The following is a 22742-nucleotide window of genomic DNA, read 5'->3' as shown; positions in this document are numbered from 1 at the left end:
TTTCATTCATATTGCCAGGGGTTGCATAATTATCAAAATAAAAATGTTAACTTTTTATATGGACACCCTGTGCCAAAACCCAGTTGGAAAGTTGTATCCCTGTCTCCAACAAAAAAATTCAACATTTACAAGTGCAATATTCCCTGAGATATTCTGAGAAAGTTGGAGGAAAAAAACAGCATTAGATGCGGGGAAACCATTTTACTCACATTTAACGCTGTTTTTTTTTCAAATTTCCTCAATTTTTCGAATTTGCGTATCTTGGTGATTATTGCACTTAGAAACGTGAAATTATTTTAGGCATCAGGAAAGACAGACAACTTTGGGTTTTTTGGCCGACGGGGACGATATAAAAAGTTTTTTTTTAAATTTCATAACTATACAACCCCTTACAACATAAATGACATGTCTGAGTTGTACACGTGATTCGGATATTTTTTCTAGTTGGAGGTATTTCTCTATGACCAGCTGCTCTCAACCGGTGCTCAAAACTTCCCAGGGGCTCCGCGACCACTCGAGGATAATAAAATAAATAAATAAATTTGATAAACAAACAAAAAAAAAAGAAAAAAAAGAGTCCTAAAGGGTACCGCGATATAAATAATATAGAAAAAAGGGCTCCACATAGAAATTATACACTGAAAAGGGCTCAGCAAATCAGAAAAGGTTGAGAATCGCTGCTCTAAGACTAACGAAATACAGTCGACTCCCGTTTTAACGAATACCGTTATAACGGGAAAAATATCATTTTAACGAAAACTTTTCTAATCCCCTGGATAAGTTTACATAGGAACAACATAAAAATCTGGAATTCCTTTGTTACGGAATTTTGTTATTACACAGTAATTTCTCCTGTCTCTTGGAGTTCATTATAATATGGTTTGACTGTATTTCCCTCCCCCCCCCCCCCCGGTCCCAAAAAAAAATCTGACATTTTTGCGCTAAAGTAATTGAACTTCGGCAATTTAATCTGAAAACAGTTTTAATCTTTTTTACTTTTGTAAATTTTGGAAGGAAACAAAAGGAAGAAAGGGTGGGGAGAAAAAAAAAGGAAAATGGCCAGGAGGGGCTCGATTGTGCGTAAATGCCTCGAAATTTCACTTTTGCAAAAGGGGATTCAAAGCTCACTCTCAGTTTTATGACAAAATTTCACATTTATGAGACGTTTGACTACGGTCACGATTAATCTCTATATATAGGTTTCAATATTAAAGTATTTCATTTATATGAAGCACAATTTTAATTATTTGACATTTTCATTTTAATTCGAACTCCAAATCTTTGGCGTTTAGACATCATTTCCAGCTGTCAAATCCATGCATTTTTTTGCAGATTGTGAAAACGCGTCGGTGAATTGGTTTTGGATGCGTATTATCAACACTAAAAACCATAAATTTTAGGTTGACAAATAGAAAAAGACGCATTGACGCGGGTTATGGACATTTGAAAGTGAAGACTTACGTGAGAATTCATTGCACTTTTCTGAGAAATCAGCAGACGCAGTGAGTCTCAAATAAACGGATTTAAATTGCTTTAAATGTGGTCATACGCCCTTTTAGAAATTTTTTTCTAATGTCCACAATATTGTTCTTGCAGGATAGGAAAATTTCATTGAAATTATTTGGGATGTTGCAGGCCAGCAGCAGGCTTAAGTAGTAGGGCTGTTAATAGGAAGCTTTACAGTATCGATTAAAAAAACTTTAAAGATGTGGTGTCGATCTTAGAGGAAGTCCCAATACATTATCTGCTTGGATTGCTTATAAAAACCAATCAGCAAACCAAATGACGTTAAGACCGTCTTAAATATGTTCAAAATTACATTTTCCTGTTAAATTGAAAGGAATGGCACATGAACATTTGAGATTGAAACAACAGTAATTTTATGCATTTACAGTTTCTTAAGTTATACCGCACAATGTAGTTTAAAGTAATTAAATTATGCGGGTTCTTTATTCAATTTTTATAAATATATTCCCACTCAGTGCCTGCTGAAGATATCTTTGTGCTAAACTAGATGGCTATCCGTCTGTAATTGCATGAAAACAATGAGTTTTTTTTTTTACAAGCTTTCATTTTTCACCCATCTACTTCTTGGATTACATTTACTACCAGCACTCAAAAGAATGTCAATGAATGGTCAACATATATCTCTGTCAGCTTTTTTTATGGCAGCCCTCTTTGAATGAAAAGCCTTTGAACACACTCAATTTTTGGTCTTTACAGTTACTCCATTTTGCTTAAAATTCTATAGTTTGTGTCAGGGCATACTGTCACCCCATCGAGTCGTAAAACCATCGAGATTACATGCAACACTTTTTTTTATTTCCTTCCTCATGTTAGTATTACTTGAATAGGGGGAAAATTGCTAAAAAGATATTCTATGCACCCATTTTGTTTGAAATTAATTTTTTTTAGTCAGAGTGACAAAAAAATTTAATTTCATAAACTTTTTTTTCTCTCTTCGTGGCCCCCGTATCAGTAGCCGTGGCTCCCCTTTTGCGAGATTTTCATCCGTGGCCCACCTGGGGCCATATGGCCCCCGGTTGAGAACCACTGGTCTAGTTCATAGTTTCCCAAACTTTTTGTTCCATCGTGGGTCCCCCCCCCCCCCATCATTTTTTTGTTCTCATCACCCTCCAAACTCAAGCAACCCATAGGATCCAATACTAAACTCATAGCTTCTACTGCCCCTTGGATCATTCCATCACCCCCAGGGACTGATATTGCCCACTTTGGGAAACACTGGTCTAGTTGAAGGTCCAATGTGAACTGGAGCTTCGTCTGTATCAGTATTTCTCTTGCTGTGTTCTACCTGAGCACTGCATGCCTGAATTTTAGAATACCATAATAATAGTGCTGAAGATCGATTAATCAATTATTATAATATCAAAATATAATCATACTAGCTATAATACCCGATATTGCCTGGGTTTTCTTTAATGAGGCTTTTTTGGATCACGTGATATCTCCCTCTTTCTCTGAGGGACATGCAAACCGTGCCTAAGTTCACCAATATGGCGACTTCCTGCGCGACCCATGAAAGAAACAAATTCTAGATTTAAAGAAACGTAGAAAGTAATATATATTTGTTTACTTTTTTTAAAGGGCGCTAGGTATTTCGACCCCCCCCCCCCCCCGCTTTTGAACTTCAAGTTATCCATCTCTGCCTGTTTCTGCTTCAAAAAATGCTTAATTAAAGCTGTGGAATTTTTTCGATGTAATTTTTACGGGCCCATAATTAATTTTAAAACACCCTAAACTATATGAATTTATGCAGTTGAATATTAAAAGACAATACGGAGACATTAATTTTCATGCTTGAGAAGATATAAATAAGAAGTTGAAATCAATGTTATTGCATAGATATCCAACTTGAAACTATATATAGGTCCTGCTAATTACTTCATATTTAATCTCCTGGGCTTCGTATATCTCTAAGCGAACTCAGTATTTTAAAAATCGAGTATTTAATACAATTTTTAAAATTATTAATGTGTGTGTGACAGAAAAACTCACCAAATTTCTGCATTTCTATAGTAAAATCGACAATTTTAACACTGATTTCTATGAGGATCACCCTTTTCCTCACCCTAAAAGCGATGATTATGACGTCTATTCAAAAAATCTCATTACTGGGAGAATTGAAAATGTGGCAAACCATTATAAAGGCATAAATATTATACATATACTGACAGCGTTGAAGAAGTGACAAACCATTGTAAAGGCATATAAACGTCTTAAACGCATTGCTAGGGAACCACGGTAACCGAAGTAAACGTTCCGAAAGTGATTGTTGAGGCCCAAAAACCATTATTGCCCTACTGTTTTTTGCCTATTTGGGGCATTTGCCCTGCTCTGACGAAATTTTAAAGTAGCCTATCGTTTAAGTCAGGTCCCATTTGGTATATATGCAAAATTTGGCGACGATCGATCTAAAATTGTAGATTTGTATAGAGAACACACACACACAGAGACAGAAAATCAATTATATATAGATATTGATAATATAATATGAAAATGTAATCATATATTTTATTATAATGAATTATGTAACTATGGTAATCAGTTACAGAATGGTTTATCATTTCACATGCTATGTACATGAATCACAAATTTTAGTTTTTTTCCAGAAATAAAACTACCTCTCCCTAAAGGGGCCATATTTTGATGGTCCCATTAGTGTCCTTTGTTTGGAGATTTTACTGTAAATCTATTTCTATCCTAATCATAATTTGAAATTTTTGAATTTTAGTTGCAATAAAAAAAAATTTGAGAAAAAATTTTTCTATCTCAAAAAATGTACCAGATTGCACACAATTACCAGATCCGCGGTAGCCCCCAAAATTATATGCAACAACCCAGGATTCTGATCTGGCGAAATCGGTACAATCGATACACAGTAAGAGAGAGAGAGAAATGATTTCAAGAGAATTTCCAGATTTTAACATAAGTAACGGCTAGAGCCGAGGTGACGACCAGGCAGTCTGAAGAGACGATCGACGCCAAGCCAAACGATGGACCAGCGATGACAGGAACCGGGACGACAGCAGTGACAACGGATGACTAGAGAGGAGGCATGATAAGGTCCATCGGTTAATTTAAAATTGTAACAGTAAAAATGAGTGACCACCAACATTTAGATGATGGAATGAGGTGGTGAATTGTGGGGAGGCTAGAAGCAGGCCAATCTCAAGTCCAGATTTGTAGAGAGTTCAAATTAACGTCCAGCGTTGTGTGTAACTTATGGAAACAGTTCCAGGATACCGGATCCATCGAGAGAAAGCTTGGGCAAGGTCGTCCAAGAGCCACGACGGCCAAAGAAGATCGCCATTTGTCGATTATAGCAAGGCGTAGCACTCCAGCTCTCTCGTGACTTGTATGCACCCACAGGAACCCGTGGATCAATGAGTGACCGTTCTCTTCACTGATGAGTCCCGGTTCAGCCTAAGCACCGATTCTTGCCGTACGTTCATATGGAGAGAACCAGGGACTCGCTACCTACCCTCCAATGTCCGCGAAATCGACCATTATGGTGGAGGAGGTTTAGTGGTCGACAGTGGTTTTAATGGTTAAAGACAGGAGTGATTTTGTGCCTCGCTCAGGCACTGGACTGCGTTGTATGTGTATAGCAGGCCGATGATTGTCCCAAGAGGTCTTGAATTGATGTCATAATTCACACAAGGCAGGGGTAGGAGCAGACAGGTTTTGAGGTCTGAGGCCCCTGTTGTTTTGATTTTATTTTTTGTGCCATAAATGCTCTGAAAACAATCGTGACTATTTATTTAACATGCATATTTAATATTCGATTAAATTGACAAGAGTCGCCTTCAGGGATGTGTGACAGATATGGCCACACAAGTCCCCGCGCTCAGAGTCCCACATACGGGGTAATATGAAAAAACTTTTTTTCCTTTTTACAAAAATAGAACAACATAGCCATGTTTCAACTATAAAAATGATAATGATTATTCCAAATAATACAACAAATAAACGAGAATTATTTATAAATTGAGAGAACCCCCACAGATAATTTTCTCTACCGACTCCGCATTTGGTAATGGTGGCCCTGGAATTGGCCTATTTCTGAGAGTCTAGTAACATTCTATTTTGGACTTGAAATCAATTTCATTTGGATTATAATGTTATTATAAACTATAATTAAAAACAATAGATGATTAAATGGAACCAATTTTTCAGCTAGTTTTCAGACCCTTAATACCTTTGTGTTTAGTTATTTTTTTCTTCCTTCAAAAAATTATGCTGCTGTCTATAGTCATTGTTTTCTGCTGTTTTTTGCTTTTCGTTATTCTGATTTAGAAACCAACATATACACAAAACACTTTTGAATAATCTACATAATTATATCTTCAATAACAATATGCTGTATTTTCTTCTAACTTTTACCAAATAATACATATTACCCCTCAACCTCATGTTAGCTTGACATTAATTTCATGATTGTCTCTCTTCCAACTCTCAAAAACTTCAAGTTTTCAAATTTTTGTACCCCTGTTAATTCACTTCCCAGACAATCGAAGTTCTACTATACTTTGGATTGTGTTAGCCACCCTTGTTTCCATTGATATTTGTCACAAGAAAGCTTTTGGCTTCAAGAATATTTATATGAACATGTGATGTACTTGCTAATGCCCCCAAAGTTAAACTGTTGATGAGATAGCACTTACCAAGATTAAGTCATGGTCGATAGCAATGTATTGATGATCTGCTCCCAGTTGAGTCTTGATGAATTATGAGATGATCAGCTGAATTGAGATAACTAAAAAAAAAAATTAAAGTAATGCTCAACGATGTTAAGAAATAAATATCAGTGTTCTATGTTTTTTTCCTCCTCTTATATAGTATATACACCACTTTTCGGTATCCTAAATAAAAATTTCTCATATCTTCGTGAACAACAATTTGTCGGCTTTTACCCTTTATCACTACAGTAGTTTTTGAGAAGATTTTCGTCTGGTCCATGAACTATACTAATACTTCTGTGAAGGCTGTCTATGCATTTTTCTGTTTTTTTCTTATGGTTGGTTCGCTTTTGGACACCATAAACACTGTGCTGACATTGCTTGAAGGAATGACAATAACCGGGTAGTCACATTGATGTGAATTACATACATGAAAAGATTGTTCAGAAATTAGTTGGTGGCGCCTGAAACTTTCTAGGAAGTTCTCGCGCCTTCTTTTAGGGAAAGATCAGACACTTCCAGGGAGGTGTGCTTCACAGATTACTACTGCCCATATACTTTATACAACAATCAACGTTGCGTTACTCCAGGGCAGTCATTGGTGATGCAGGCCACTGTGGAACATCAATGGTCAAAGCACCGTTGAAAAAAACAACAACAAAGAAATGGCATTCACCTTGAATGCATTATTGCTGTCCCCAGAGCAGTGCACGCGATGGGGGGGGGGGGGGAAATGTAAGCTTTAATAAGGATCAAGAAGAAAGGAAGAAGGAATAGAGCATTATATATCCTTGTAATACAAGTGAAGTTCCCACCCGTTTCGGGGGGGGGGGAGGGAGGGGGGAGTTGTACATGCCGACTAAACAGTGAATGTCTTGTCGGCCGTGGTTCAGCTATTCAGTTTTAGAGTTTTTCTTTTCAATTCATAATAGTATCTACCTTAGACAGAGTGAGTGATAAATACACTGGTGAAATAAATTAAGAGAATTTGTATATTTTATCGAATTTCATGAAAAGAACTGAACTGAATGTAAAACCACTGCTTCTAGACAAAAATGCAAATCTTGTACGTCAAATACGTAAGCGTACACGTGTGCAGAGGCGGAGCCAATAGAGAAACAGACTTTAAAAGTGTGTGTAAGTTAAGACGCATTTCGTTCGCTAGCACACCTCGGCGAATTTCTTGGTGTTATTTTGCAGCAATCGGTTAATTTAAAATTGTAACAGTGAAAATGAGGGACCACCAACGTTTAGATGATGGAATGAGGTGGTGAATTGTGGGGAGGCTAGAAGCAGGCCAATCTCAAGTCCAGATTTGTAGAGAGTTCAATTTAACGTCCAGCGTTGTGTGTAACTTATGGAAACAGTTCCAGGATACCGGATCCATCGAGAGAAAGCTTGGGCAAGGTCGTCCAAGAGCCACGACGGCCAAAGAAGATCGCCATTTGTCGATTAATCCTAATTATACTTTCACGAATTATGTAGCATTTATTTTTTAATTCAGGCCAAATTTTTTAATTGAAGTTGTGCCAAAAATTGAGTTCATAATTCACGCATTTACAATAATAGACCATCATTTTCCAATATTTGAGTATCGCTAAAAAATTTTTACGTCTGAAATTTATAAAATTACTTTATATTGTTGAGTTATTCAGGGTCTGGACTTTTCGGAAATTTCCAACAAAAAATGATATTGCACTTGATATAGTTCTATTGATATTGATGATTCAGCTGACTTGACTATCTAATTTTGAGTTATGAATATCTGTGTTGATTTTCAACCCTTTAGCATCCATCTAATGAATTATCTTTATATTTTCATGTGATTGGAGTACTTTGTGTCCCAGTAAGTGAAATCATATTTAATTTTAGATAAAACATTACGCTGCTGCAAAAGATAGTAGCGAAAAAATTATTTGCTTGTGTCTGAGCTGCTCTCTTCCGGTGAATGTTTTTTTTAAATGAACCATACCTTTTTTCTCATGCAGCAATTACTTTTTCTGATTGTAATTATATACTTATAACTTCACCTAATCAATTTTTAGTATGGGGTTCCCCACCTCTCTTTTTCCATGAATATTAAAACAGGCCTTGTTGCGCATTTTATGGATAGTGTAGAATTTTTTTCTTCGGAGGCTGGCAGGTCTAATATGTGTTATACTATAACGTACACAATTCAATATTATAATAAAAAGTGAACGTGTCCTCTTACCCCTTGTTCTGGGAGATCCGGACAGCATGACTGTTCCTGTTGTCATTTTCTGTTCTGTCACCATCCTCTACATGATAATACTTCTGGTGTTGCCAGATATTTCAATCTATATAAAATTGTTTGTATTGTAATTATGTTACATACTGTAGTTGCAAGTTTTTCTAATGCTCAGATCAACAATTTCAGATAGTGAGTGCCATTTGTGGCGAACTGTGGGAGATGTAGTCAAGCCTGCTGCTAACAAAATAGAATATTACAGAGTATCGGTTATAACAAATTTTTTTCTGTCCTAGTGATGCTGCAATATCATATTTACTGTTAAAAAATATTGCTCGTAACATTTTATGAATATCGGATATAGCAAAGTTTTCTGCAAGAATGGAGTTTTTTTTATAGGATTGAGAGGTTTTCATAAAATCAGAAATTCTCTTTAAGAGTACTATTTCAAGAAAGGCTATGGGTGTGTCAGTGCCATCTATAGCTAGATGGAAATCTCTAGCTGTAGATAGTGATGGTTCTCTTAATACCAAGAACTGCTCGAATAAAAAGGGATTGGCATAACCACATTTTTATTTATGTCAGTGTTTCTGTTTTTGTAAACCTTCAGGACCATTGAAATGTTTGTAACAATTCAATGGACCACTTGTAGCAGTGGTTTGTTAAATTTCTGTCACCCATGGCTTCCTTGCTTTAGATAGCACACATCAATATTGACAGCTTGCCTCTGTCATAGGTTGGAAATGCTCACTTTAAGAGTCCCCAAAGCAGAATTTGTCAAAATCTGTTGCACAGCAATTGGTGCTCCTGCAGAATAATCTGAAAATTTTTTGGGAAAGTGTAGAAAACACTATTATGGAGATTTTTACCACAGAACATTTCCACTCAACTGAAGGGTCATTGCAGAACAATGAAAAACATCCTGCTTTGTGGGTTGGAGTTGAGAACTGCTGACTAGTAGCAAATGAACCTAGTATTTCACATATTGAAACCCACATGACTATTTTTATATTTATGACATGCATGAATGATTTTAATTGAATTTTCAAATCTATTTGAGGACCGTGTCTTGTACCTAGATTATAGGTTGATAAGCAATGCTTCAAGTGGATTCCTCTGATTAAACTTGAGTATTTTATTTATCATGCATTGGTAATAACTAGGGCTCGGATTTCTATGCCTTTGCATATTTTTGTATTTTTTTTTGCATATTTCGCTATTTTTATGTAATAGAGCATATTTTCAAAATTTTAAGGCATATTTTGCATATTTCATGATTTTCTATAAAAAGTAAATTATTTTCTTCGCTATTCCAGTTCCGCTTCAGACTGGTTTTTGCGGTTCCCACCTCTGTTGAGAGCTTTTAGGGTTAGGATTTTATGCACTAAAAATGGAATGTCATTGCTGATTGGTAAAAAATCCTGAAATTCAGGTTTTTCAACCAATCAACAATGATATTGAATTCTTAGAGCATAAAAATATTAACCCTTCAACGACACTGGTGTGTGTGGCTGTAAATAGATTAATCATCTGAATCGGTGAAAAATTAGCTAAAATTGGTAAATGGGGAAAATTTTGAGTTTTTGTAAAATAATAAAAATTATTATATTTTTTAATTTTGTGCTTTTCTAAAGATAAATACACCACTTGGCTAGATATTTTTACCTATAGATAGCAGCACATTAATTCTAATTTGGAGGGGAAAACTTGCGCAAAAGGGAAATTTTGGCTCGATGAGGTTAGTTAGTAAAACAAAGAATTGCTATTCATATAATAAGTAATGGTTTAAAATAGTCTAGACTGCATCAACACTTCTCATCATATTATTTTGTTAAAACTAATGTTATTTGAGATAGGAATGAAAAACTTTTTAAAAAGTTTTTAGGGCAAAAATATCCTAGCCCTAGTAATAATGAATATCAAATATTGTGAATGTTTTTCAAGTTCCCGTACGACTTCATTATATCCTGGGTCAACTGTAATAGTAACCGCATAAACTCTGTGATGTTGCTGTGGCAATGATAATGGATATATATTCTTCTATGCAGGTACAAATAGAGTTTCTCGAGCTGTTCATGGGGCGCATGATGGTGGTGTGTTTTCCATATGTTCAATGAAAGATGGAACCTTTCTCTCTGGTGGTGGACGGGATAGAAGAATTGTCGAATGGGATCATACAATGACACCAACTGGGAGAGAAGCAAAGGTAACCCTAGACAATTTTAGTTATCACTAATTGGAAGATTTTTAATTTGCTAAATGAAATAACTTATATTACCAGGGGAAAATAAATTCAAATGATTGGTTTTAGTAAGTGCGTATAAAATAAATAAATTATAAGGACTTAATTCTTTTAACTCACTTCTTATTTATTGTGGGTATTTATTAGCACGGATTTTGAATTAACTTCTAAATTATGTGAAGAACCAATCAAGTTTCTTCTTTATTCATAAATTGAGAAAATATGAGAAATATTTTTAAAAACCAAAGAAAACACTTAATTATCAGTACATTCTAATGCAAGTTTTAAGGTCCCCCACCTATGTATGTAATAACTAACAGGGCTGGACAAATCCCAGGTGCCAGGTCACCATGGCGACTAGAAAATCTGTATTGGTGTCTGAAATTTTCTAGATTGTGGTTGCTAAATTGGAGTGTAAGGGTAAAACAAAATTTTATGATTTCATTACGCTACATCTTTTAACATGGGAAAAGTAAAAGAAAACATTATTTAGGACCGTTTTTCTAGAGCAAAATACCATGCTTGGCTCCTAAAGAATTGGGCTGACAGCTAAATATTTTTTTGATTTGTCAAGCCCTGGTAACTAACACATATGACTACTTAATTGTACATGCACCTTTTTCTAAACATTCTTAAGTGGAATTTCTAATGAATGGGTACCTGCAGGAATGTGTTGTATGCATTGGCCCTGGTGTATTTATGTTGTTGGAGTTATGCTTGTTTTGAAGTAAAAATGGCAAATGCATGAACTAGACTAATAATAGTATAAACATGAAATAAATAAGAGGTATTGCATTTATATTTTTTTAAAGCTTCCTGAACAGTTTGGAGGGGTTCGTGTGCTGGCACAAGGAAAAGGAAGTATGCTTCTTGTTGGAACAACAAAGAACTGTATTTTACAAGGAACTCTATCCTTGAATTTTTCTCTTGTTGTTCAAGTAAGTATAAAATTAAACTTTTTATATTTTAATATTTTTAGCATTACTTATATGACCACATGAATTTTTTATTACTTTTACTTGAAACTAATTACATGAACGTACATGATAAATAGTAGCAGGTTTTGTGATCACATGTAATTTTTCATCTTTAAGGGCCATGTAGAGGAATTATGGGCACTGGCTGTTCATCCTTTGCAGAGCCAATTTCTAACAGGAGGCTATGACCATTATGTTCATCTGTGGGATACCATGTCTCATTCTGTTGTTTGGAGCAAAGATTTAGGGGCAAGTTTCAAACATTTTATATTTTTGAGTTCTTACATTTATGCTAGAGGTAAAGGGCACCATGTTACAAAAGGGAAATTTTACAGGAGAGCCAGATTTTTTTAGTATGTCTTTCCATAGATCTCAATTGTTTTATGAAATGAATACTGTGTTATATTTATTGAAATAGGACTTGGTGTCATATACCAATGTGTAGTGTAATGAAAGTACTGCAAAATTAATAGTGTTATCTCAATATTGATGAAAATGGATATAGTGCCCTTCCCCAAAGCAGATTGTTTAGCACTGTTCTGCAGTAAAAATCCCCATACGTGTAATAGTGTTTTTTGCACTTTTTCTTAAAATTCTTCCAAATTGTTCAGTAGTAGCGGTAATTGTTCTGCAACGTACGTCGCAGATTTCAGCACATTCTGCTTTGGGGGTGCCCTTTACCTTCGGCACACATGCAGATATACTTTTTTAGTCTCTATCTTTTCAATGAATGGTCAATTTTGGTACTGAATATAAAAGTTGATACTGTGTTATCCTGCATTAGTCGGCATGCCATAAAAATCAATATAATAATCAGAATAATTATAATGAAATTTTTATGCATTCATCCATTTAGTAAGTTATTTGAAGAAGTAATATATATATATAATTAATTCTTCAAATAACTAACTAACTAATATATATATATATATATATATATATGTATATATATATATATATATATATATATGTATATGTATATATATATATATATATATATATATATATATATATATATATATATATATATATATATATATATATATATGAAATTGATCATTAAATTGGAAGTCCTTAAAAGCAAGGTCTATCAAAACTTTGATTGAATTCATTGAAAAATATTTAAGCTTTAAGTATGATTTTCTTTCTATTTTTCGTAGGAACCTATCCAGTCTGCTTGTTTTTCTCCTGATGGTAACGTAATAGTTGCAGCAATGAGTTCTGGACACTGGATTGTTATGGATGCGTCTACTCGACTAGTCCATTCTGTACATGCTGATGGGAATGAAGCTATTGATTGTGTCAGGTTTTCTCCAGGTAATTCACACTCGAGTGAGACCCTCGAGGACTTAGGTGGAGTAGGGTTCCATGTGAACAGCAGTTGAACATGGGTCAGTCAGTCCTTGGGAATCGGCGAAAGCCGTTCCGAAGCGGGGCATTCTAGCAGCCGGTCTGCCCTGCTGCTACCGAAAGGGAAAGGGTTACTTAATATTTCCCTACCGGGACACGGAGAGTGGGGCCTTCTCGCCACCGGTGCGGTAACACAACCAAACTCGCTGACGTCGGCGGGAACTCCGGGGAGAGTTGTCCAGGTAATTCATGTGATATCCCTAAATTTGCTGTAGAAGGGAAAAATTATTTTCATATTGACATGATAGTTCAGCAAAAATAAATTATGTGTCAGGGTTTTTGTTCTTATTTCTTTGAAAAAACAAACTTTTTGACATTTCAAAGTGCTTCTGAAAATTGCTATCACTTGAAATTACCAAAATTTTGAATTTTAAAGTTTGACAGCCATGCTCCATAATATTGAATAGGCCAAATTCCATCGATTTGAGAAATAATTTTGTAGTGTTTTAAATTATGTAATCTTTTGAAACAGATAAGTAGTTCACTTTTACATTGTAATTACATTTCAGTCATCGTTTTTGAGTTCAAAAGCATGTGCAAGTTTTCACAATTATATTCTTGAGCATTGTTTTTTGTATTTTCACATATTTAGATGGAAGATTTTTAGCTGTAGGATCTCATGATAACAATATATATGTATATCAAGTTGACGATGAATTTAGGAAGTACAACAGAATAGGACGGTGTATGGTAAGTGTGTTGTATTCTATTCACATATTGTAGATAAAAAGTGAAATTTACCTGTTTAAATCTGCACAGTTGGAAATGTGATAACCCCTTGGTAAGATGTATCAGAAGAAAATAATTGTGTCAAATGCTATGGATTTGGCAGTTAATTATAGGTCTCAGTCTAATGAAGCCTTATGGGCAAAACTTGTTTCAAAAACACTATTACCACAGAATCAAATATATTACATCCACTATCAGGTCTGAGTTAATCAATAAAAACCATTTTTATATACCCTGTTGTATTCTAATTATGTTAAAATACAAAGGCGAGGATGGTGGTGGCTCGAGTCAAAAGAAGACAGTTTTAATGCCACTCTTGTTATGTACAGCATTCCCCCCACGTTAGTCAGCATGCTGTGAAACAATGAGGGAGACCAGCATGCTATTAATACCTGTATTTTCTGGCATGCTGGGAAATTTTAAATTCTGGAAATTTCTTAAATACTTTATTCTAAAATTCCATCGAATTTGCTGAATGCATACTGCGATCCTTGTTAAACCTTACTTTTCCCTGGTATGCTGGGAATGGACCAGACCCCAACAACAAAAAGCTATTGTTCCTCGAGTTTTATGGTATGCTGGCTAATGTAGGGGAAATACAGTCAGGGCCATCTCAAGAGCATCATGGATCCTGGGCCAAGAGGTTTTTCTGAGGCCCTACCTGGAAAATTCTTGAAAAGTTCAACCAGATTGCATTTTTGTGAGGGCCCCCGGGCTGTGCCTGGGTAGGCCCATAAGTTAAGACAGCACTGAATACAGTATATGTAGGATATGCATATAAGCTGCACCAAGAAAAAAATGAAAAACTACTGGAACACAGTGCATATAATATTGTGAAATATAACACAGGCAATTCGTAGCCGGTCAATTTGTCGCACTCAACTTGTCGCGCTCAACTCATCGCGCCTCAATTTGTCACGGTACAAGTTTGTCGCAGTATCAATTCGTCGCGGTACAAATTTGTCGCAGCTCCAATTCGTCGCGATACAAATTTGTCGCAGTGTCAATTCGTCGCAATACAAATTTGTCGCAGTGTCAATTCGTCGCGATACAAATTCGTCGCAGCTCCAATTCGTAGCTGTACAAGTTTTCCACCGTGTCAATTCGTCGTGACGTCAATTTATATATTACAGTGCAGAATCAATTTGTCGAACCGTTGATTCTTCACTGTACATGTTCCACGTGAGCTTGTATGTAGGTTTTTGTCTTACACGTGAAATAAAAACATGAACAAAAGTGTACACGCAGTTAACTGAAAATAATTAATTTTTGTCAATGGAGAAAGGTCATCGAAATTAAAATTACAATATCAATTATATTTAAAAATTTAACTGCATATAAAAGTTTAGTTATATTTGAAAATTCGGTTAGAAAAATTTGAAATGTTAAATAATTGATTTTTTCTGTGATAAAATTTCAATATCAGGTGGAAAAATTTCGGTTTTTATGATATTCCCCAAATTATAGTGAGCCTATCTTTAACGGTAAATTTCTATCTGCCCCATTACAGTATTACCATTACAGTATCTCCATAAGAACCTGAAATATTTAATTAATTAATAATTCTATTAAATTAATATTTAATTTTCACCGTATAAGCCGCACTTCCCGCTTTTGTTGGGATTTCTCACAGCGAAGGGAGTTGGGCGCAGATCAAGGGTAGAAATGTACAGTGCTTTTTATGAATGATGATTCGATGAAGTTTTCATAATGCCTACAGGATCAGCACCGACAAAGGCAATGTAATCACCAATAAGAATGATGTGTATGGGTCAGTCGCATAGATATAATATAACCATTAATCTTATGTTTATAATCAGTCGCATATCTTTGGGTGGCTTGTTTGAATATTTTCACATAGTTTTCATTAGCGTCTAAGCTTTTGGTACAAGGTTGGTGTGCTCGGTCTACATATTTCTGTTGGCATAAACATCGAATATTGCAAAACCGAACGTGGAAATGATATATTGGTTTACGTGTGTGTTTAAAAGTTTTTCCCCCATAATTCATGTTCCAAAATTAGAAAAACTTTTAATGCAATTCAAAATGAATTAGACTATTATTAATTTTCTTTATTTGAGTTTTTTGTTGTATCTTAAAGAGAGATATAGGTTATACGGATGACAAAAAATAATGTAGTACTTTTTAAAATTAAATTGTTTGAATTCAATTTAAATTGCAATAAATTGAAATCTTCTATGTATCTTAAAAAAAAATTATGGTAGTTCAAAATACCATCACGTATTATTCTATAAATCATCATCGGGTTTTTACTGTAAATAAAGGTTTAGATATTGTGGAGTGTTATATGTACGACACGAATTGTTTTTAAAATTAAAATTATCCTAATAAATGTAGGCGGATTTATAGTTTTCCCACCTGTGGGCTATTCAAACCTTGCCTTCCTTCTTCCTTTCTAATTCATGTTCTTGATCACCAATTACTTAATTTTGGTCACGCCCTTTCACTTGAACTTGTCATCTTGGGATAAAGCCCGCATACCCCCTCCCCACCCAGGAAATATACCTCTGAATATAATAATCTTACATTGTTTGTTAATGTTAATTCACTTGTATTGTAAAAAGAAATTTTTACTAATCGTTGACTGGAGCCGTACACCAAGCACACCAGCCTTGTATCAAAAGCTTAGACGCTAATGAAAACTATGTGAAAATATTCAAACAAGCCAGCCAAAGATATGCGACTGATTATAAACATAAGATTAATGGTTATATTGTATCTATGCGACTGACCCATACACATCATTCTTATTGGTGATTACATTGCCTTTGTCGGTGCTCATCCTGTGGGCATTATGAAAACTTCATCGAATTGTCATTCATAAGCACTGTATATTTCCATCCTTGATCTGCGCCCAACTCCCTTCGCTGTGAGAAATCCCAACAAAAGCGGGAAGTGTGGCTTATACGGTGAAAATTAAATATTAATTTAATTGAATTATTAATTAATTAAATATTTCAGGTTCTTATGGAGATACTGTAATGGGGCAGATAGAAATTTACCATTAAAGATAGGCTCACTGTAATTTGGGGAATATCATACAAACTGAAATTTTTCCACATGATATTGAAATTTTATCACAGCGAAAATCAATTATTTAACATTTCAAACTTTTATAACCGAATTTTCAAATATAATTAAACTTTTATATGCAGTTAAATTTTTAAATGTAATTGATATTGTAATTTTAATTTCGAGTGTCATGTACATGAAGAATAATGATCTAATTAAAAGTCTGATTTCATTCTTTTCACTCGGGAGTTGTTACTTTAGAGTTGAAAAAAATAAAAAATCGATTGACATTTGCAGTGGTGTCAGAGACAGACATGCTGTTGGTGCCCAGGGTACTTTATGGAATGGGTATGAGCACCCAGAGAAATGATTCAGCAATCAAAATTTCCTACTTCAAGATCAAGACAAGAACCCACAAGTTCCAAACACTTCCAGCATGCTTGGCCAGTCAAAGGTGCCGACATGAAGGAAACATTGAGGAGGTGTGGGGGGGGGGGCTGAAAATCGCCATTCATTCCGTTTATAAGGGACTCAAATCCCGACAAAAAGTGGGAAATGCGGCCTATACAGTGGAAATTAAAATTTAAAAATTTATTTGATCTCAATTTTTTATTTGGGTGAGCTCTTCAACATCCCTCACTGCGAGAAATGGAAATCCCAACAGAAATGCGGCTTATATGGTAAAAATTAAATTTTAAAAATTTAATGACTTCAATGAATACTTTCCTTCATTTGTTAAAAATTAAAACAGATGGGCAGGGGGCATTTCCAATAAATGAGAAAAAAAATTAGTTCCATTTTTTACGCCTAAAGCACCTATCCTATTTATAAGATCACAACAAACATATGAATTTTAAAGCAATTCAAATTTGTCGGCGATGAAATGAGCTTGCGACTAATTTGTACTGCGACGGAATAAGCCTGCGACAAATTTGCACCGCGACGAAATGAGCCTGTGACAAATTTGTACTGCGACGAAATGAGCCTGCGACAAATTTGTACCGCAACGAAATGAGCCTGTGACAAATTTGTACCGCGAAGAGTTTGTAGCACGACGAATTGACGCTGCGACGAATTGTCCCGCGACAAGTTGAGCGCGACGAATTGACCTAGACCCCAGGCAATTTAGTTAAAGTTTCCAATTGCTCAGTATACTGGCACATATTTATTTTTACCCAGTTCTTTATCTATATTCTCCATCCAAATTGAATGCATTAGAAATTGCAGTACTACTGTATTTCTCTGCAGCAAATGGTTTCATTTTTCAAGAATGAATAATGAATGCAGTCACCATTTTTAGATGAGAAGGTTATCCGATGCACATGTTTTAAGGCCTGGTCAACATTGGGTGGATCAGCCATGATCATTGTACATCCTACAGTACCTATTGTAAATAATTTTTCCAAGTTGTGTATTTAGACCTGTGCTTTGGTACTTACACTCCATCTCAAAAGTTTAGATAATGCACTTTTCTTAAAATAACGAGAAAAATATGGTGAGTAAAATTAGCACTTTTTAATGGATACTACCCACAGCATTTCTACATTTATAGGAAAAAAAATTTACAAAGATCCTCTATGAATATAACTAAATTCTGTTGGGTTTCAACATCAAAAATATATCATGTTTTCTGGATAGATCTCAAGTCACCAGCAGTGGAATACTGTATTTCATTTGCACACATATTTATTGTAAGTATGCCCCAAACATTCCTAATAGAATTCAAATCAAGGCACATCATTGGCCAACCTAAAACCAATACATTTTTGTCTATTAAAGAGCTTTTTTTTATGGCAGCACATTTTTGAATAGACACGTTATAATAAGGGATATGTAAATTTCGCAAAAAAATAAAAATAATAAATTTTACATTTATTCACGAAAAAAATTCAGGTCAGAACTTTTGTATTTGTTCACAAAGAATAAAAATTTGAAGGGAAAAAAAAAAAAAATATATATATATATATATATATATATAAAATAGCATATCATAGGCCCTTGGCTAAAATGATTTTTCTGAGGCCCCTCCCCTTACCTTGCTAAAAATGCTCTCGATAATTTGAACCAGATCTCATTTTCATGTGGCCCCTTTGCACTTGACGTTTCTGGGCCATGCTTGGTCAGACCCATGCATTAAGACGACACTGTCACGTGTAAAGTCAATTTATTTTAACTCTTTTCTGCTGCAGTGTCTTCAGCAGAATGCTATGCTATTCATCAATTCCAACATACAGTTGAGTCTCGTTTATCAGACCTTCCGTATTATCCGACGTCCCACTGCAAAAAAAAAAAAAATCAAGAACCAACTATTGAGCTTTCAGAATTTTGCATAACGCCAGATAGCAACTGCAATTATATACATTGAGCAACAAGAAGAAGCTGCAGGAATCGACATAATGATGCTGCAAAGATGGCGAGATTTGCCAGCGAAGAAACGGCACTCGTCAGAGAAACAGACTGCGATCAAAAATTGTTTTAAATCACCACAGGACTGAACTTCTCTAAGTACTGTATTTAACTTCAAAATAGTCTGTAAGTGTAAGTTCATTTTCTCATTTAATTTTTTCTGTTGTTTTGCTGTAAACATTATTATTAGGTTCGTAATGTCTAAAATTATAACATAGTTTGAGATTTAAGAGGCTTTTCTTTAACACCTCCGTATTAACCAACGTTCTGCCGGTTCGTTTATGCTGGATAAGCGAGACTCGACTGTACTCATTTGTAAATTTTTTTTCCGTAAAAATGTCCTTGAAATTTGAGCCTAAAAGATTTCAAATCTATCAACTTACTCCACAAAACATGTGCGAATGGAAAGTTTGATCCTTTCAAATTGTCGATTAGCATAATTTTCCTACAGAACTCGGAAATGAAAGTCAACAGAACCTGTATTTTAAGAGCTAGAATTTCATTGCCAAAACTTTTTTAAGAAACTTATGCTGGTGTAATCGTCTTTATATTTATTGAGAAAAGCAGCAATATATGATATTCGCTCAGGTGAATGACACCTTTGAACCACAAAATAATTTGAAGCACACCGTCATGTTACATGCGAAGTCTGATACTAGATCCTTTATTTTAGTATTTAGTTTCGTATTCTTTTAAGGTGTCAATTATAGCTTGGAAACACATGGGAGAATTAACAATAAAATTTAAATTATCGAAATTTCACAGAAAAGTAGTAAAAATTCAAATTTTTGCATTTATTCATTAAAATTGGCAAATTTTGCATTTATCGCATTTGTTTTGTGAATTTTGCATTTATCGGGGTTATTTGGTAAATACGAAATTTACGTATCCCTAGTTATAATGTTTAAATGTCAAGTTTGGTTCCCCCAAAATCTTTTTCAGTAGGTAAGTAAATTGTTCTTGCGGATCACCTTTAAGCATCACAGTTTTGACAACCAATTTCAAAAGTTAAGGAAACCTGACCATTGGAAGCAAATGCTGCCTATACCATTATCAAAACTCCACCTTACTGTCTGCTGAAAACATTTGCAGACATGCCAACTCTCCAGATTTAGGCGGCAAACTAGGGATTTTTCATCCTTCTTCCTGCTCTCCGGATCTGTTAAAATTTCTCTGGATTTTAGCAGAAAATTAGATTTTACGGGAGCTTTGACGTTGGCATGACGTCAATGACTGCCATCGTCATTAGGGAAAACACCCATAGAGGAAAGCCGCCGCAAAAAAAAGTCTTGGTGACCGCATTTAAGCAATTGGCAAAGACATGACTTCGTTTATGTAGCATTTATCTGCAATCATTTATCAGGGGCATGACCTTGGTTGCCAAAATTCCTATATAATCGTTATTGTATTCCATTAACAGCCATGCGGTAAACACAAGTTTTTTCATCAGCAACTTCGTATTTTGAAATTTTTTAAATTGTTTCCTCCAATTAAATATGTCTTCAGAAAGAAAATATAAAACTTTAAGCTATATGAAGCTAAATTTAAAGCTTTGGAGAGTTTCATTATACCCAAGATTATCTATCACTGATAGCATCCACGAAAGGAAACACTTATGATTTATGAACAGTATGTAGATGTGATTTCTCTATTCTGCATGGAAAAACTGATATGGAATTATGTTCTGCTCAGGGACAATGCAGAACCTGCCTTGGGGGGGGGGGGGAGGAATGGAACTTTTTCTTAATTGATCAAAAAACTTTTTTTTTTGATGGAGTCTGAGTGCCGGAGGGCCCCCCCTTTGGGAGAATCTCCGGATTTCTGGATTCCAAAAGTTGCATGTTCTAGACAAATACAGACATTTCAAGTTCCATTTTATTTTTGCATCACTAAATATATTACCACATTATTTGTCTCTATAAAACACATGATTTCATGGCAATTTCAGTCTTTCTTCTGCACCTCTCTTTAGTACTTTATTGTGACAGGCAATTTCCTAACCACTCTTTTATTAATCAAATACAAGCTTCTTTGATCTGTCTATGAATTGTATCTGTTGAAATTTTCACTTCACATAAACTTTAATTGCATTACCTATCACAACCAGGTTTTGGCTGGCGTTTAGGAGCACACATTGGGTCAATTTACAGCAGACACTTCATTTTAACCTTCTCAAAGCAATAGCAATGCCTTTTAGGCTGAGATTACACTAAAAGTTTATAAAAGTTCTTTTATAAAACTTGAAAAATGCAACTAGTGATTGCATTGGTTACATTACGAATGTAACCTTATTGGTTTATTTGGCGTGTTGGTTTTTTCTTCTTCAAATTTTGGAAAAGGAGTTTCATAAAACTGTTGTAATCTTGGTCTTGAAATCTTTCTCAAATGAAGTACTTGAAGGATTTCATTGTACAAAATATGCGACGACTTCTGCAATTTTTTTTCCTTGAAAACCAATCCGATAGCTTTCCACTTTTATATTATTACATCTCTGATATGACATATAGACACAATCTTCAAAATTTGCATGTAATCAGAAGTTTTTCTAAACTTCTGAGACAGCTATTTTTCAAAATTTTGATTTTAAAAAAATCCAAAATTTATTTTTGTGGACAATGACTAAAGTTTAAAGTAGGCTTTTGCATTCTTTCTTGATCGCAAGAAATCAAAATTTGAAATGGTATCCATGGCGCAGTTAAAAATCTATAGTGTCTAAACTTTTGGGAAGGACTGTAGTCTTATGAAGTTAGTTTTGTGTTCCAATAATTCAATGGCATTGTCCATTGTAGATTGGAGCTGTTAAAATTTCCCAATTATCAAAACTCGAAATTTGAAATTGACATACATACTCGTATTTATGGGGGGGGGGGGAATGTTAACAAAAATGTTCTTAGACAAAGGAGAGAGTTTTCAAAAGAATTTTAAGCAGCTTGGATTATCTGGAACCTCAAACTTTCGAAACTCAGATTATCAAGATTCTACTGTACACGAATGTGTAGTAGTGATTTGGAATAAATGGGGAACATTTTTATTCATAAGGGGCCCACTCCATGAGTATAGCTTAGAGGAAACATCAATGGCTCGTATGTACTTGAATGTAAGCAGTTCCGTTCTTTTGCAGGGCCATTCCAGCTTCATCACGCATTTGGATTGGTCAGAGGACAGTACTTACCTTCAAACTAACTCAGGAGATTATGAGTTGTTATATTGTAAGTACATATATTCACTTTGATCATTCTTTTTATTTTTCACATTAGTTGAATTTCAACTAAGTAAGTTGTTTCTGTTGTATTTGAGTTCAACTGAAAATCTCACCTGTTCTGAATTCTTAAAGGCTTGAATTTGATACCCGATTAGGCACGTTTGAATGCCTGTAAGCAGCTTTCAATGTGAATCCCTGTCTAATTAGCCTACAAGTAAAAGAAAAGAATATGTTTAAAAAAATATAATGAAATTACCGTTTTTCCACTTTTGATACTATTTTATTACCCTCGTCCCAGCAACATTTTCAGTGGGTATTGTGCCAATGTTTTTGC

General features: G+C 34.8%; 1 protein-coding gene and 1 long non-coding RNA gene across 4 annotated transcripts in view; both read left to right on the top strand.

Annotated features, from left to right (window-relative positions):
* The window catches only part of LOC149069437 (uncharacterized), a 529602-nt gene that overhangs the window by 192341 nt on the left and 314519 nt on the right, over positions 1 to 22742 (top strand). The gene's annotated exons all lie outside the window — the stretch shown is intronic.
* LOC149069442 (echinoderm microtubule-associated protein-like 2) overlaps positions 1 to 22742 on the top strand; it is a 168762-nt gene that overhangs the window by 140618 nt on the left and 5402 nt on the right. For all 3 annotated transcript variants that reach the window (XM_089250078.1, XM_089250079.1, XM_089250076.1), the window contains 6 exons: positions 10458 to 10615; positions 11464 to 11589; positions 11746 to 11877; positions 12789 to 12945; positions 13631 to 13728; positions 22328 to 22415. In XM_089250078.1, coding sequence (XP_089106204.1) covers positions 10458 to 10615; positions 11464 to 11589; positions 11746 to 11877; positions 12789 to 12945; positions 13631 to 13728; positions 22328 to 22415 — 759 coding nt within the window. The remainder of the gene's footprint in view (positions 1 to 10457; positions 10616 to 11463; positions 11590 to 11745; positions 11878 to 12788; positions 12946 to 13630; positions 13729 to 22327; positions 22416 to 22742) is intronic.

Source organism: Pholcus phalangioides, unplaced genomic scaffold, assembly GCF_987345545.1.
Source record: "Pholcus phalangioides strain wild (caught in Gottingen) unplaced genomic scaffold, Ppha-v1.0 ptg000022l_1, whole genome shotgun sequence".
Lineage (NCBI taxonomy): Eukaryota > Metazoa > Arthropoda > Arachnida > Araneae > Pholcidae > Pholcus > Pholcus phalangioides.
The sequence above is the reverse complement of the archived record's forward strand: the minus strand, read 5'-3'. Positions and strand labels throughout refer to the sequence as shown.